This window comes from Symphalangus syndactylus, chromosome 13 (genome assembly GCF_028878055.3).
Source record: "Symphalangus syndactylus isolate Jambi chromosome 13, NHGRI_mSymSyn1-v2.1_pri, whole genome shotgun sequence".
In the NCBI taxonomy this organism is placed as follows: Eukaryota; Metazoa; Chordata; class Mammalia; order Primates; family Hylobatidae; genus Symphalangus; species Symphalangus syndactylus.
The window spans coordinates 67,991,939-68,006,601 of NC_072435.2; the positions used below are offsets into that span (position 1 = coordinate 67,991,939).

At 35.4% G+C, this 14,663-nt stretch overlaps 1 protein-coding gene across 1 annotated transcript in view; it reads left to right on the top strand.

The window, feature by feature from the left end:
* Window positions 1–14,663, top strand: part of TRHDE (thyrotropin releasing hormone degrading enzyme) — a 400,153-nt gene that overhangs the window by 285,343 nt on the left and 100,147 nt on the right. Inside the window, exons 8-9 of the mRNA XM_055240001.2 lie at window positions 11,035–11,100; window positions 11,726–11,913. Coding sequence (XP_055095976.1) covers window positions 11,035–11,100; window positions 11,726–11,913 — 254 coding nt within the window. The remainder of the gene's footprint in view (window positions 1–11,034; window positions 11,101–11,725; window positions 11,914–14,663) is intronic.

Sequence of the window (14,663 nt, forward strand, 5' to 3'; positions counted from 1 at the left end):
TCCTCTATATTTAATATGTCAAAATTATTGTTATAAAAAATACGTTACAAATTAGTGGCTTAGGAGTGTTGCAAAGACTTAAGTTACGTGTTTTGAACCTGGTTTACAAAAGATTCATATGCATCCAAAATTCCCTTTTGGTCTACCTCTGTATTTTTGTTTAATGGAAGAGAGAGCTTCATGTTAGCATGGCACACAAAGAAATGGTAGTACCCACTTGTTACACTGAATCTGATTTCCTTTTCCAATCAGTCACCTGTATTCACCTTCTCTCTTCTGCTCAAGGTTTCTCCCTATGATTATTTTACTGATCATTTTCTTTTCCATTTAAGAACAATAACACATATAAGTGTTAAAAAATCATTTCTTAATGTTTTATACTAACAAAACAAAATTATAATTTATCTTCCTGTACCAGCTTTGCTTAGTTTTATATATACAGTTCACATACCTCACCCATTAGACATGTCCAGTCATTCATTTATTCCACATGTATTTATTATGCATCTAGTCTATGTCAGACATCATGATAAGTACCAAGTATTCAGGGCATGCTGTACACAGCGGATATGGCCCCTGTTCTCATGAATCATGTAACAGGAAAAAGGGGACACACGATAGATAGGAAAAAACAAATAAATATGTTTTTTGCTCAATGTGAAAAAAATGCTAGGAAGCAAAAAATAGGATGCTGTGAGAAAGCATAGTGAGTGGGTGGTTGGAGCAACTCTAGATCGGGTGTTTAGGGAATCCTTCTTGAGAAGGTGGTAGGTATGCTGAGGTCCGAAGGAAGAAAGACGGGGTCAGGGAGATTCCAAGAAGAGAGAAGAGGCCTACAAAGGGCTAAGACAAGAACTGAGCATGTTTTAGGAAAAGAAACTGGTGGATGAGTAGAGTTAGTAAGAACAAGAGGTAGGTGAGGTGAGCAGCAGCCAACCATGCAGTGCCCAATAGTCTGTGCTAAGAAGATTCCATATTATTCCAAGTGCTGTATTAAACAGTCTTAAACTGGATATGACGTGGCTCTATTTACATACAGAACAGTTCTCTGGCTAATTGTAATAATACACTGGGATTGGGGCAGTCAGCATACCAAGAAAGAGATTGGGCAAAAAAGTGAGGAGGATATTTTTATATTCAGGTGAGAGATTATCAAGGCTTAAATGGTTCATAGAAATAGAGACATAGATGGATCTCAAATGTTTTTTAATGGTAGAATACAATGGACCTAGAGATAAATTGGGTGAGGAGTGTGGTGTACGAGATGAGGAAGATAATGTAATCAAGAATGATTCTGAGGTTTCTGGGATGAGGACCTGGAAACATGCCTTGAACAACTGTAACAACTGGAGGTGAAGAGAAAAGGAGGAGCCCGTGGAGGTGACTGAGATGGAACAGCTAGAGAGGCAGGCAGGGTACCAAGGGCATCGTGTCACAAATGCTTAGAGAAGAGCTTGTTTAAAGAACAAGAAAGTGGCCAACAATGTTAAATGGAGTAACAAGGTGGAGAAAGATAACGACTGTAAACTGTTCGTTTTGGTAGCCTGTAAATTCATCAATTTCAGTGGAGTAGGTTAAAGAGTGAATGGGAATGTAGAAATGGAAACAGAGTATGTAGAATTAAATTAAACAAATTTTTCAAGGAAGGTGATAAGAAAAACAAGGTCAGTTGTTAGAGGGGGATAAAGGCTAAGGAAGATTTTTGCCTTATTTTTAAAGATGAGAGGGAGCTGTACTGGTTTTAAGCTGGCAGAGAAAGATTCAGGAGATGATGATGTTGGAGAAGTGAGAAATAGCTCCAGGACCTTGCTCACTGAGAAGGTGAAGGCACTTGTCTTTAATAGGAGATTTATCTCCAGTCAATTTGGAAAGCTGGCAATGGGGAAATCAGAGAAATCCTTTCTGATGACATATTTTTTTCAGTGTTTTTTGAGAGAAGGTCAGTAGCTGAATGAAAGTGAGATGAGAATGGGAAGTGGAGAAATTTGAAAATAGAGAATTCAAAGAGTAGAAAGGTGCTTTCTGACAGTTTTGAGTTTCTATTTGAATTTGGTGATTATGAATTTATCATAAGCTCAGCTTTTCAATTGCATGATTTTCTTCTGCGATATTCAGCTGTATGAGTACAGGTTTAGAGAAGATAAATACTTGGATTCCTCCAGGATTGGGATTTTTGCCAAGCTACTATAATTGAAGGACAGTACAACAAAAAAGATGAGGCTTTTTCCCAGGATTTGATTAAGATGATCTATGAAATCTAATCTGGATACTCAGGGAAGAGAAGACAGGAAGAATCTGATAGACAACCCACCATTAATAATAATAACAGTAAGATTAGTGTCTTTATTGCGTTAGTGCCAACTTGGGTAAGTCTCTTTTGTGCTGAGTCGAATTAGTGTGCCCATTCCATGAACTGCCCATCAGGGGTCTTGTCATCTCAGTAGAGCTCTGTGAAAGACAGGCTGCTAGACTCCAAACTTGAAGAACTGTCCAAAACCCATTACTTTCCTGTATTTGGAAGGAAGGAAGTCTTCTAAGCAGCTTTCCTCAAGCCTAAAGGAAGCTTTGTTCTTAATTTTTCTTTTCTTTTTCTACTGCTCCACCGCACCCCCCACCCCACCCAGGCAATTTCTTCCCTCAGGTTAGTACATATAATTTTCTTTTCTTTCCTTTCCTTTCCTCTCCTCTCCTCTCCTCTTCTCTGCTCTTTTCTTTTCCTTTTTTTTTTTTTTTTTTTTTTTATTTGGAGTTTCGCTCTCGTCGCCCAGGCTGGAGTACAATGGTACGACCTCGACTCACTGCAACTTCTGCCTCGTGGGTTCAAGCCATTCTCCTGCCTCAGCCTCCTGGGTAGCTGGGATTACAGGTGGCTGCCACCTCACCTGGCTAATTTTTGTATTTTTAGTAGAGACGGGGTTTCCCCACGTTGGCCAGGCTGGTCTCAAACTCCTGACCTCAGGTGATTCATGTGCTTCGGCCTCCCAAAGTGCCAGGATTACAGGAGTGAGCCACCGCTCCCAGCCAAGTCCATATAATTTTCTTATAGTGTCTCTAGAACATTTTGGCTTCTCTTGGAGGGAAGATTGAAGAAGACTTTTGACACTAGCCCTTTTTTCCCATTTATCTTGCTATTAAAGTAACTGAAGTTTCTTGGATTCTTTATGTGGCTGGTATTTTTCTAAGTCATTTATTTGTTTTATATCATTTTCTGTGCATACCCTTATCAGGTAAGCACTACATTAGGTACATTTTTCAGTTGAAGAAATTAAGGTTTAGAGAAAATAGATACTTTATCCAAGATCACATGACTGGTAGGGATCAGCCTGGGTTAATACCTACACCTAGTTTATATATACCTTCTTTCTCAACTAAATTACATATCTTCCCAAATTGTCACCAGCACCAGGGCTGAGAGAGCAAAGAGATGGGAGAGGGGAACTCTGTGTACATGCCTGCAATCAGTGGGCAACTCGATTTACAAGAAGCAGTCCATTTTTACCAACCAGGATGTAATTCATCTATTTTGGGAGTGAATGGTGACCAAAGCCCTTTATCAGGATATTCAGAAAAAGCAACTCACAAATTTCATTTTTACCAATAGATTCACTTTATGTCTCAGTAATATTTCATGCCAGCAGCAAAAGTGAGAGGTAGAAATATTTTAGTATCCCAGAACTCCTCTATAGACTGTGACACTTACATTATTTCACTGACAGGTGTAGGACCCTGTCACCTTCTTCTGGAATGGCATACAAATTCTATAGTGGAAATATTGTAACTCTGGTTATGTGCCTGCATGTTAAGGAATTGGTGGTATGATCTATAATTACAACATAGGAGATATTTGAAAACAAAAGTGATGTGAGAAGATGCCATTGTCTGTAATTTAAAGCAAACAAGCAAGAAAAACTTTCATGAGCTGGCAGGTTGTTTTGATTTAAAATGTTGTGATGTTCTACTATGTTTAGCAGTCACTTATAAAAATATACTTATTCTTACAAAATTTACATTAATTGGGTGTAGTAATGGATTCGTAGAACATGTAAAATACCTTTTTTGTTCCTAGCAAACTATCTAAATACTCCCGTATCTAAGCAAGCCACTTCTAAAGGTAAATTTAGGGTAAACACATTTACAAATTCAGAATCAGAATGGCATACAAACCATGAAAACTGACTTTCAACTATTCTTCTTCTATCTCTCCAATAGCTTTCTTTCCTAAATCTGTCATCTCTTTCTTTCCTTTCATGTCCGGTGGCTTGAACTGCTATACCTCAAAAAGTTTAGTAATAGTTCTTATTATACTGGAGTTATGTCTTGGAAACCTAATATAATTTAATAATAAAGAAAGGTTTCAATAATTATTTATACCTTTTCATCTTTGACTCTTATCTAGTAGAATTAAAATATAAGTATTATTTTTTAATCTTTGCATAAAGCTTTCTTAGTGATTTGTTACTCATTTTTACTTAATCTTAAAATTTCCATCAATTTCTAGGTATGAATCCAAATAGACACCTTGGTCTGTAGTCTAGCTTTCTTTGTTTAAGTTGGTCATCTGTCACTGTTGTAGTCTCATTGCTCCTGTTTCTCAAGGTTAGGGAATGTAAAAACATCCTCTGAAGTGCATGGGCTATGCTTTAAATGGGTTTTATCCAACTCTTGTGTGACTTTGCTGTGATCTGATACTTTTAGTCTACTTTTATTGTTGTTTATGGATCCCTTTAAGATCATGTTACTCTAATAATGCACATACTTACAAATGTATAAATTCAGAACTTACGGTTCTCAGTTCAGAAGCCCCTGCTTTGGAAGCTTTAAGACAAAAGTGTTGCTTTTTAAAATGTTTTTGTTGTTGTCACTCTGTCTGCTCCCCAGTCTATAGAACTTTCTGCACTTTGTTTCAGTTTTAATCTTTCTCTCCAACATTCTTGTCTGCTTTTAAAACATAAAAATTAAGTATACATGTCTTTCACACCATGCCTACTGTTCGTAACAACAACAAAAGCCTAACTGATGTACTAAATAGAATTTAGTGTTCTTTAGTTTTTATTTTGTATAAGTTGTAGGCAATAGTTTAATTTCTTACTAGGGGTTGCCAAAATAATGTAGAAGTGTCTTCCTTCATTTTGCTTAACCCATTAGGGTTGTATTATGCAAGCAACAGAAACAAATTCTGGTTAAATTAGGCAGAAAGGAAATTATTTGAAGGATATAGGTAGCCCATGGAATCATTGGGAAGGCTGAAGAAACAGGCTTAAAAAAATAGAATAAGAACTAAAGGAGACTCAGAAATCTAGATGTAGCCAAGGTTATGCCACAAGAGTGAAGGTTCAGCTGTTCCCATCAGAGTGGCTACCACAGGATCCTCAGTGTCACCATGACAGGCACTACTCTTTCAGGATTCATAGTCCTAGGACGAAGCATCCCCTTGTCTGAGGCCAGAGCACATGCCCAGGCTTTAGCTGCCAGGCAAAGTGGAGAGGGAATATTAAGTATTTTGTCCCTTCCATTTCAATAGAGGGAGGCAGAGATTTTGCCTTCCTCCCAGATTCCATAGTGAGTGATTGCCCCCCTATAAAACTGGTGTTTAAATGCTGGAAAGCCAAAAAAATGACAAATGCCCACTACAAATTTTTTGAGGTACAATTATTCTTGATAGAAAGCAACAATATTTCAAACTCTTGCTTCAGCCTTCTTGTCACATAGTCAGAAGAATCAATGCTTGAATTTACCTAGCATTTCCAGACTAGTCTTACAACTATAGGACATCCTACTTCCCAGTGTCAATGAGTCCCAGCCTGCTGTACCCCGTCTCACTGGAGAAAGCACTACTGGTGGTGGTCTCCCTATACCTAGTTGTCCTCTCTTTTTTATTAGCTGAATTCTGATTTTTTTCTTTTAAGTTCTCACCCTCTTATAAACAGCCATATACTTTAGAGGACTCTTTCCTTGGGTAAAGTTCAAACAATGCTCCCTTAAGATGCAGTAACAGATTCTTGCTAGAGCACATGATGCAATGTTGACAAATGACAAATGTGGGAAATTTACTGCAGAATTTGAGGGGAAGTTTTCCTGATTCTTTATCGGAGGTTCTTAGGAAGAAATTCTGTATCTTTCCTCTGTACAATGTCACATCTGTATATGATGCTTGGGATTGCTGCTGCCATCTAGCCACGAACCTCAGAATGGAGCTAAATCACAGATAGGGGTGGGACCAAAATAATTCCAGAAGAACGTGCCTGCAGCTCTGTCCTACCTTCTTATGATAGGAAAGAATAAATACTTCTATTTTAAAAGTCATTCTAGGGTGGATGTTTATTACTTGCAGCTAAACACATGTAAACGAATCCATATGTTTTTTATGGAATCATCCCTTTATGTCTCAAGGAGTAAACCATTTATGTGGTTAATCCTCTATCCTAGCATGCTAAAAGACTCATCAATAGGAAAGCAATTTTTCCATGTAAATCTTAAAAGATAATAGCGCTTTACTTCCTTAACTCACTCTTTACTTTCCCCCTTGTCTTTATTAGTCCTGTTGGCTTTTACACATGACATGTTATGAAGCACATCACTTGTTAGCAAATGAAATAAAACAAAAATAGTCTCGTATGTAATCGTTCACAATTTTTGATGACATTATATGCAATCACATATATCCATTCAAGTTATATGCCTGACAAATATATACTGAAATAATGAATCATGTCCTATATTAATATTTAAATATGATATTTTGGGGGATCCTGACAGATATAAGAAATCTATGCTTACTGCATTGTCATTATCAACAGAAACAAATATTGCAAAAAGAAAGACAAATCACACACACACACACACACATACATGCTCTTATTACTGCATTTTAAATATATATATATATGTATGGAGAGAGAGGAGAGGGAGAGAGGAGAGAGAGAGAGAGAGAAAGCACCTATTGTGTACTAGACTGGGCACAAAGATGTTGGTTAAATAGTGGTAAACAAGACTGGCAGGATCATTACTCTCACAGATTTTACAGACTGTGTGAACAGTCAAACTAATAAGCGGGCACCTATGACACAGTGGGATAAATGCTATTATATAGAACATTGTGTGACAATATAAAAGAGATATTTAACTTAGAATTAAGAAGGAGGTTGAAGTGGATAGGGAGTGATTCCTGGAGGAAATGCATCAAAATTGAGTCCTGGAAATTGAATTGAACTGAGGTAGGCAAAAGAGAAAAGAATATATAGAGAATTGCATGTGCAGAGAACCAGAAATGAGATAAAATATCCATTAGGCATCTTCAGAAAGCTGAAAGTGGCTAAATTAATGCAGGGAGCAACAAGTTAACAAATGAGATTTGAGAAATACAGAGGGACAGGACTATGAGGGCCATTTTTAGGTTATATTAAGGAGTTTGGACTATATTCTGAACATAGCAGGGATTTATGTGTGTATTTGATCAAAAATATTCTGGCTTTGTGGGAGAGACTAGATGTGAAAGGGACAAAGCAGAAGCAAGGGCAGCTGTCATCACCCATGTAAGATTCTGTAGAGTAGACAAACAGGTAAGGGAAAGTGGGAATCTTGGAGTATATTTAGGTCATGGATTATTAATTGAATATGGTGGAAAGGGTGATCAAGGCATCAAGATAACTGCTAGAGGTGGATGAAAAGATCTTCACTGGAGAAGGGCCACCAAAAGGAGCCAATATAGGGGAGGATAATGAGTTCAGTTTTTAATAGGACTCAGTTATCTTTGTGGCTAACAGGACTCAGTTACCTACGTGGCTTGGATATCTTGGATATTGGATTTGGGTAGGCACAGGCATGGGGTTTGGATGTAGGCTGAAGAATCTGAGTTCCAATGTTCTGATTTCTTAAATGATGATAATAATGTCTACCTCTAATGTTGTAGTGTGGATTGAATGAGATAAAATATAAGGCAACTCACAGTGTTAAAAAGGAGACAAATATTACTGTTTTCATGTACTGTGCTCTTTCATTATTATTGATAATGATGCATTTCCTTCTCAGCTACTCAGTTTTCCAAACTATAGCCTGAGATTATTAAAAAGATTACCAGAGAGAATGCCCACTGAATATTTATGATGTGCTAGGCAGTCTTCACTCTTTTAACACTGTATATTGAATCATTCAATTCTCAGAAGAAATATATACAGTAGTTATTTTATTATCCCCATTGTTATATATGTGAAGATAGGCACAAAGAGTTAAACAGCTTTCTAAAGCTCATATAGGTAGTGAATATTGGACCTTGTGTTTGAACCAAGGCAGGCTCTTGTTACTGCATTTTAAACCACTATGCTATGATACCCTCTCCATAGGCAGATGTAATATATTCTTGTTAAATAGAGTTTTAACTTTTAATTGTTCTATATTATTTGTTATGTCTCTTAAGAATATTCTGGTAATTATCTTTATTTTATTCCTTACAATAACTATTATTTCTGAAATACCTAGTATACAGAAACCACAATTCTTTTTAAGTTAATATTAAAACATTCTTCTATTTTATGTCATAATGTCAAATCTGCTGAAGACTGGCTTTTATACACATAAATGTAAACTTAGATTTCCATTTCAGATTTATATCTCTAAGGACTTTCATATTCACTGACTTAGAGGTTTGAAAGGAACTTAAAATATTTTTATTCAATGAGATACTAAATGTGATTTCATCTTGCCAAGTGGTTATTATACCAAGACTTCTATAGCTTCAGTCATGGAAATCTCCCTACACAAATCACATCTCAGTATTTGTAGTTGTTCTCAGTAACCTTTTCTTCACCATTGTTTCCCCTGTACTAGAAATTTACCTGAACACACTAAGTGCTCCATACATTTTGTGGAATTAATGAAAAAAAATAGAAGACTGATTATTGAAACACACTCATTATCCTTTAAGTTTCTTTGTAATTCTGCAAAATTTTCTTAATTCAAGCTGTGAGTACGTTTATGCAAGCTTTCTCTTTAAAAAAAGGGAAACTTTTTTTTAAAAAGTTGGCACATGTAAAATTCCAATAACATCTGAATATTAGGGTTACTGAGAGTTCAAGAAGATATGTTATCTTCCCTGAATACAGGGCAGGCAAGTTGGAAGTTGCTTCTTATGTCTGGATAATTTTCATTTCAGCCTGCTTGAAGTGGAAACTTGAACCTTTTTCTAAACTGAGGAGGGAAGAAATAGTTCAAACTGATGATACTAGGACAAGGTCAACTCGTATTATGAATAGTTAGACTTTTATGATCTTCGAGAAGAAAATTGTATATTGGATTTTATAGTATTCCTTTATTTCCATTTTGCTGAATTAGCCTAGCAGCACTACCCATAAACAGAACCTAAGAGTAAAGAGTTCTAATATTAGCACCTTTTATTATTACATCACTAAAATAAAATGCAAGTTAGGCACAGTGGCTAAGGCCTGTAATCTCAACCATTTGGGAGGCCATGGAGGGAGACTAGCTCGAGCCCAGGAGCTCAAGGCCAGCATGGGCAACGTAATGGAATCCTGTTGCTACAAAAAATTTAAAAAAAATAGCTGGATGTGGTGGTGTGTGCACCTGCAGTCCTAGCTACTGAGGAGGCTGAGGAAGGAGGATCACTTGAGCCTGGGAGGTAAAGGCTGCAGTGAGGCATGATCATACTACTATGGGTGACAGAGTGAGATCTTGTCTCAAATAAAAAATTAAAAAATAAAATAAAATGCACATTTATAGTTTGTAAATCTTATTCCCAAATTTTATTCATTTAAGTGAAAAAAAGCATAAAGAATAATTTTGAAAGTTAAATCTGAAATAATCTAGTTAAATCCTGGTCTCTGGGTTCATGCTGAAAAACCTCATATGGAATGTTGAAAGCCAAATTAGGATTCAGAATGGTTATTCGGGGTTATATTTTTTAACAAAGTTATTCATAACACCTAATGGCAATGATGAATTTGTGGTTGCTAAGTTAGTGTTGGACATTGCATCTCTACGCATCTGATTAAGTGGGAGTTGCCATTTACTGTGCTGTGAGTTGCCAACAAAAACTGAACCTGTCACAGGTGTTACAATTTGTATTTCAGAAAATTTGCTTCGCCCAAGTTTAATTATCCCCAGAGTAGCCCACTCCATATAAAGTACTGAAGGAGTCAGCATTTTTCTTTTCAGTACTTTGATGTAATTTAGGATTTTGTCTACTTACTATATGTTGCAGAGATAATGGAATTTCAAATGAAGGAGGAGGGACTTTTACAATATAACACTATTTTCATGATCATATTTCTGTTTTGAAATCAGAAAAAATAATGCAAATCAGCCATAACTAAATAGCACATTGACGAGACAAACCATGCTTCTTAGAGAACAAAATGTGAATCGGATAGAAAGTGTATAGGTTTTACCACTAATAACTAAACATTAAAAATGGCAAGTCCTAAGGCCCCAAAATATTAAATAAACTTAGGAATGACTTTTTCTTATCAAATATTAATGTGTGTTTCAAATCCATGGAAATAAGTATTTATCATTATTGTCATAGGCAGCCTTTCCTTTGCAGAGAGACCACTGAACTGGAGACAGATCGTGAAGAGAGTATTCTTTCGGCAAAGCAGTCCCTCTTAACATCAGCATATATTACCTCTTTGTTTTTTTCATAAAATATTTCTTTTTCAACACTTTAACACAAAAGCTGGATGGGAAAGTTTATCTAAATATTTCACTGAAGAGGTAGTGTTTTCAGAATTGACTGAGGTTGACTTGCCCAATTAGAGAAAGATCTTTGACCCTAGATATCTGTAAGAAGTTTTTATAGTTAGGAAAATAATTTTTAAGAGATTAATATTGTTTGATGACTTAATTAGGAAATATTCTATAGTTAAATCTCTGGAATATTTTTGAATGAGATTCTTTATCTTCTTGTATGTCCTTTTTTATTAATATAATTTCAACAAATGAAAATTATTAATTGAGAAATAAATGTGTTTACTAGTTACTGTTTAACCTTTGAATTGTAATTACAATTTTATATTCTTGTAGGATTATTTAACCATTCATAAGTATGGCAATGCAGCCAGAAATGATCTCTGGAATACATTATCAGAGGTAAAGTATAGGAAGCTCAAATATCAAAACCTCTACTTGAATATTTGAATTACATTTATAAGACATTCATAGCCTTTATTGACACTGACAGTTTGTTTTTACTTTTTACATTTTTCATTTGTTCATACTGATTTTTTGTTTTATATAATATATTGTAAAATAAAGGGGTTTAAAACTAAACTACAAATGGTAGTAAACGATACCTCGCCTACTTTCAAACATGACAATATTTCTGAAATATAATTTTAATATGGTATAAGATATTCATGTTAAAAAAATAAATATTGAAGTTTTAAATAATTTTTTCTATAGGTCAAATATTTAAATGTGACACTAGACATGATGGGAATAATTACTGATGCTTCAGGGATTTGCTTTAATAATAACATTTATTTTATGTTATGTAAAAACTTTAATGTTAATACAACTTTCATTTTTATATACATGTACGAAGCTTAACTTAGGGCAAGAAGATTAATTTCACTAACACATTATATTGGCTTCACTGACTTTAAGTGTTTTCATATTTAGGTAAATAGTAAAAATAGAAATAAAAATGTCTTAATGTTAATTATGTTGATAATTCATGTTTATAAAACTAATTTATACATTTTTCCTTGTAAAGGCTTTAAAAAGAAATGGGAAATATGTAAATATACAAGAAGTAATGGATCAGTGGACACTCCAGATGGGTTATCCTGTTATCACTATCTTGGGAAACACAACAGCAGAAAATAGAATAATAATTACCCAACAACATTTTATCTATGATATCAGTGCTAAAACGAAAGCACTTAAACTTCAAAATAACAGGTACAACATTCTTTTTTACATGAAAAATATTGTTTTTATTCTTACATTTGCAGGTTTAATATTTCAAAGAGCATTAATAACAAAATTCTGAAATGTTGTAAGTGAAATGTAGTTTTTGTTTCTTTATTTATACAAATTACTTTGATTCTCCTTTTACTCCCATTTCCTGGATATCTGAACCTTCAAGCTGAAAAAACACCAAAGTTATTTGTTTAGGAAGACAGAATTTTAAATAATCATGGTGTTTAAAAAAATAAAATGTTATTTTTCATTTTTCCCCATGAATGTTTCTTGAATTAAATGCAAGAAAGTTAAAATGTGTTGCTGTGAATTAAAAGGAATTGAGCAAACTGTGAGATTTATAAAACAAGTGAGAACAGAAACTCATAATGCAGAAAAACTAAAACAAAAATCAAATAATGTCTGAATCAAAGGAATTTAAAACAATACCTTAAGAATGATCTAACGATTAATGCCACTTAGTATCAACATATGTTCTCTTTCTCATTTTTAGTGTTTAAAATCAATAAACAGACAGCATACACAGAATCTTTATTTGTTGTTTCTTTAACTTTCTGCTGAAACTCTTACTTAATTACTGATAACTCAGCAAATAGCATTTTTCTTTCTTTTCTACTTTATGTTTTCTATTTTGTGTCTGATTAAAGTCTGAGCCAAGGAAAGATATTAAAACTTAAATCAGTCCATTTTATTTCATTCAAGATGCCCTACTAAGACTTTGGTTCCAGTGAGGGCTGGGGGCAGGGGTGGGGGATGGGAGGTACAGAAAGAGGGAGAGAAGTTAAAATTGATAAATGCAATGAGATGTTTGGATTGGGTTACTCATGCTGTCTCCCATTACCTTGGAAAATTAGGAGTCTGACTTTATCATCCACCCATGTCTAGGAGATCTGGAACAGACATTAAGTTTGCCTTGTCATCTCTAAGAATGGGAATTGTTCCCCTGTAGGCTGGCTCCAAGACCAGCCAGTCATTCAGTCTAAGTGAGTGAGAAATTCATGAATGTTTCTGGTGACTACATTTGGAATCCGATTTAGTAAAGCAGTGTCTTCTCTCTCTCTCTCCATATACAGTCTATTTACCTTCAACATGCTACCCTTTGCAATCCAACTGTGTGGACTCATGGAATGTGCTAGTACCATGCCACCCTCACCACTGTTAGAGGCTGACTCCGTCAATGCTTCTTCCCCCAGCCTGGATTTCCCACATGTGCCAAGTGCTGTTTCTAATCTTCTGATGTCTGGCCCCAGGCAAAACAAGCACAAGCGTAGGCATCAACTCTGGCCTTGCCAGGAAGTACATAAAAACTACTTGACTCTGGCAAAGTTAGAGAGATTCGGGCCAGGGCTTTGAGAATGATCAGTGTGACACAAGCATCACTGATACAGAAAAATATAAAGGACACACAGATGACAGAACAAATTTTTGAACAAAAATATTCTGTCAACCTATAACATACATCAGATGTACCAGCCAGGAGTCTGATTCTTTAAAGGAAGAATTTCTTCCAGGCTGTATAAGCATATGTAACATCTAGACAGCTTTGTCGGTTTGTCTTCTGGAATTATAAAATCATATATATGATTTTTTTTTTTTTTGAGACAGAGTCTTGCCCTGTCTCCCAGGCTGGAGTGCAGTGGCGCGATCTCGGCTCACTGCAAGCTCCGCCTCCCGGGTTCATGCCATTCTCCTGCCTCAGCCTCCCTAGTATCTGGGACTACAGGCGCCCGCTGCCACGCCCAGCTAATTTTTTGTATTTTTAATGGAGACGGGGTTTCACCGTGTTAGCCAGGAGGGTCTCGATCTCCTGACCTCGTGATCCACCTGCCTTGGTCTCCCAAAGTGCTGGGATTACAGGCATGAGCCATATATGTGATTTTGAACTCTGAGAACTTGTCATATAAAATATTAAGAGTAAAATAATGCAGGACATCCTATTAGTCTCAAAAATGATTTTCTATTTATTTTGCAATTATAGAGCTTGTAGCTGAAAATTTATTATGACAATTTCATATTATTGATCATTTAATTCACTATAACATCCTGGTCAAAGCTTCAATTCGATTCTCTCTGGCCTATGTGTATAGCCTTCCTAGATGTTTATTTCACAATGCAAACAGTTGATGGAGTAAAACCAACTGCCGATCTATTCCATAAATCCTGTGAAATCTGTATATTTTCTGAGCCAGGAAAATCAATTATTTGTCTTTTCATTTTTCTAAGAAACACTAGAACATCACTGCAATATGCCTAGAACATTTTAACTGAATCCAGTAATTATATTTTATATGTAATAGTTGTATTACAACATAGAAAGGAAAGACCTTTACATAACTAGTCACATAAAGTTAGCTGATGTGTAACGGAGTATAAAATATATTCTAGAATTTTGGTACTTTGGAAGTTGTGAATTTGCATAGCCTTTTTCATTATAAAGTTAATGCATTGCAGTGTAAAGTAATGTCTCCCTATACACTGAGGAGCTTCTCAGTGTTCTTTGCTGCAGAGAATTTTACTAACCTCCACAGTCATACTTTCCTTCTCTTAATGCCCTGATAACAGTGACATCTGAACAGTTTTTCACAAAGTCTGGACAAATGCTACATTAATATTGATGCTATTTTATAAAAAGATGTCTCATTCAGGTTTATATGCACCTATTCTTTGCTACCTTAATATAATCATTAGAATAAAAGTTGCTTTATTATAACAATGAAAAAGACTGATAA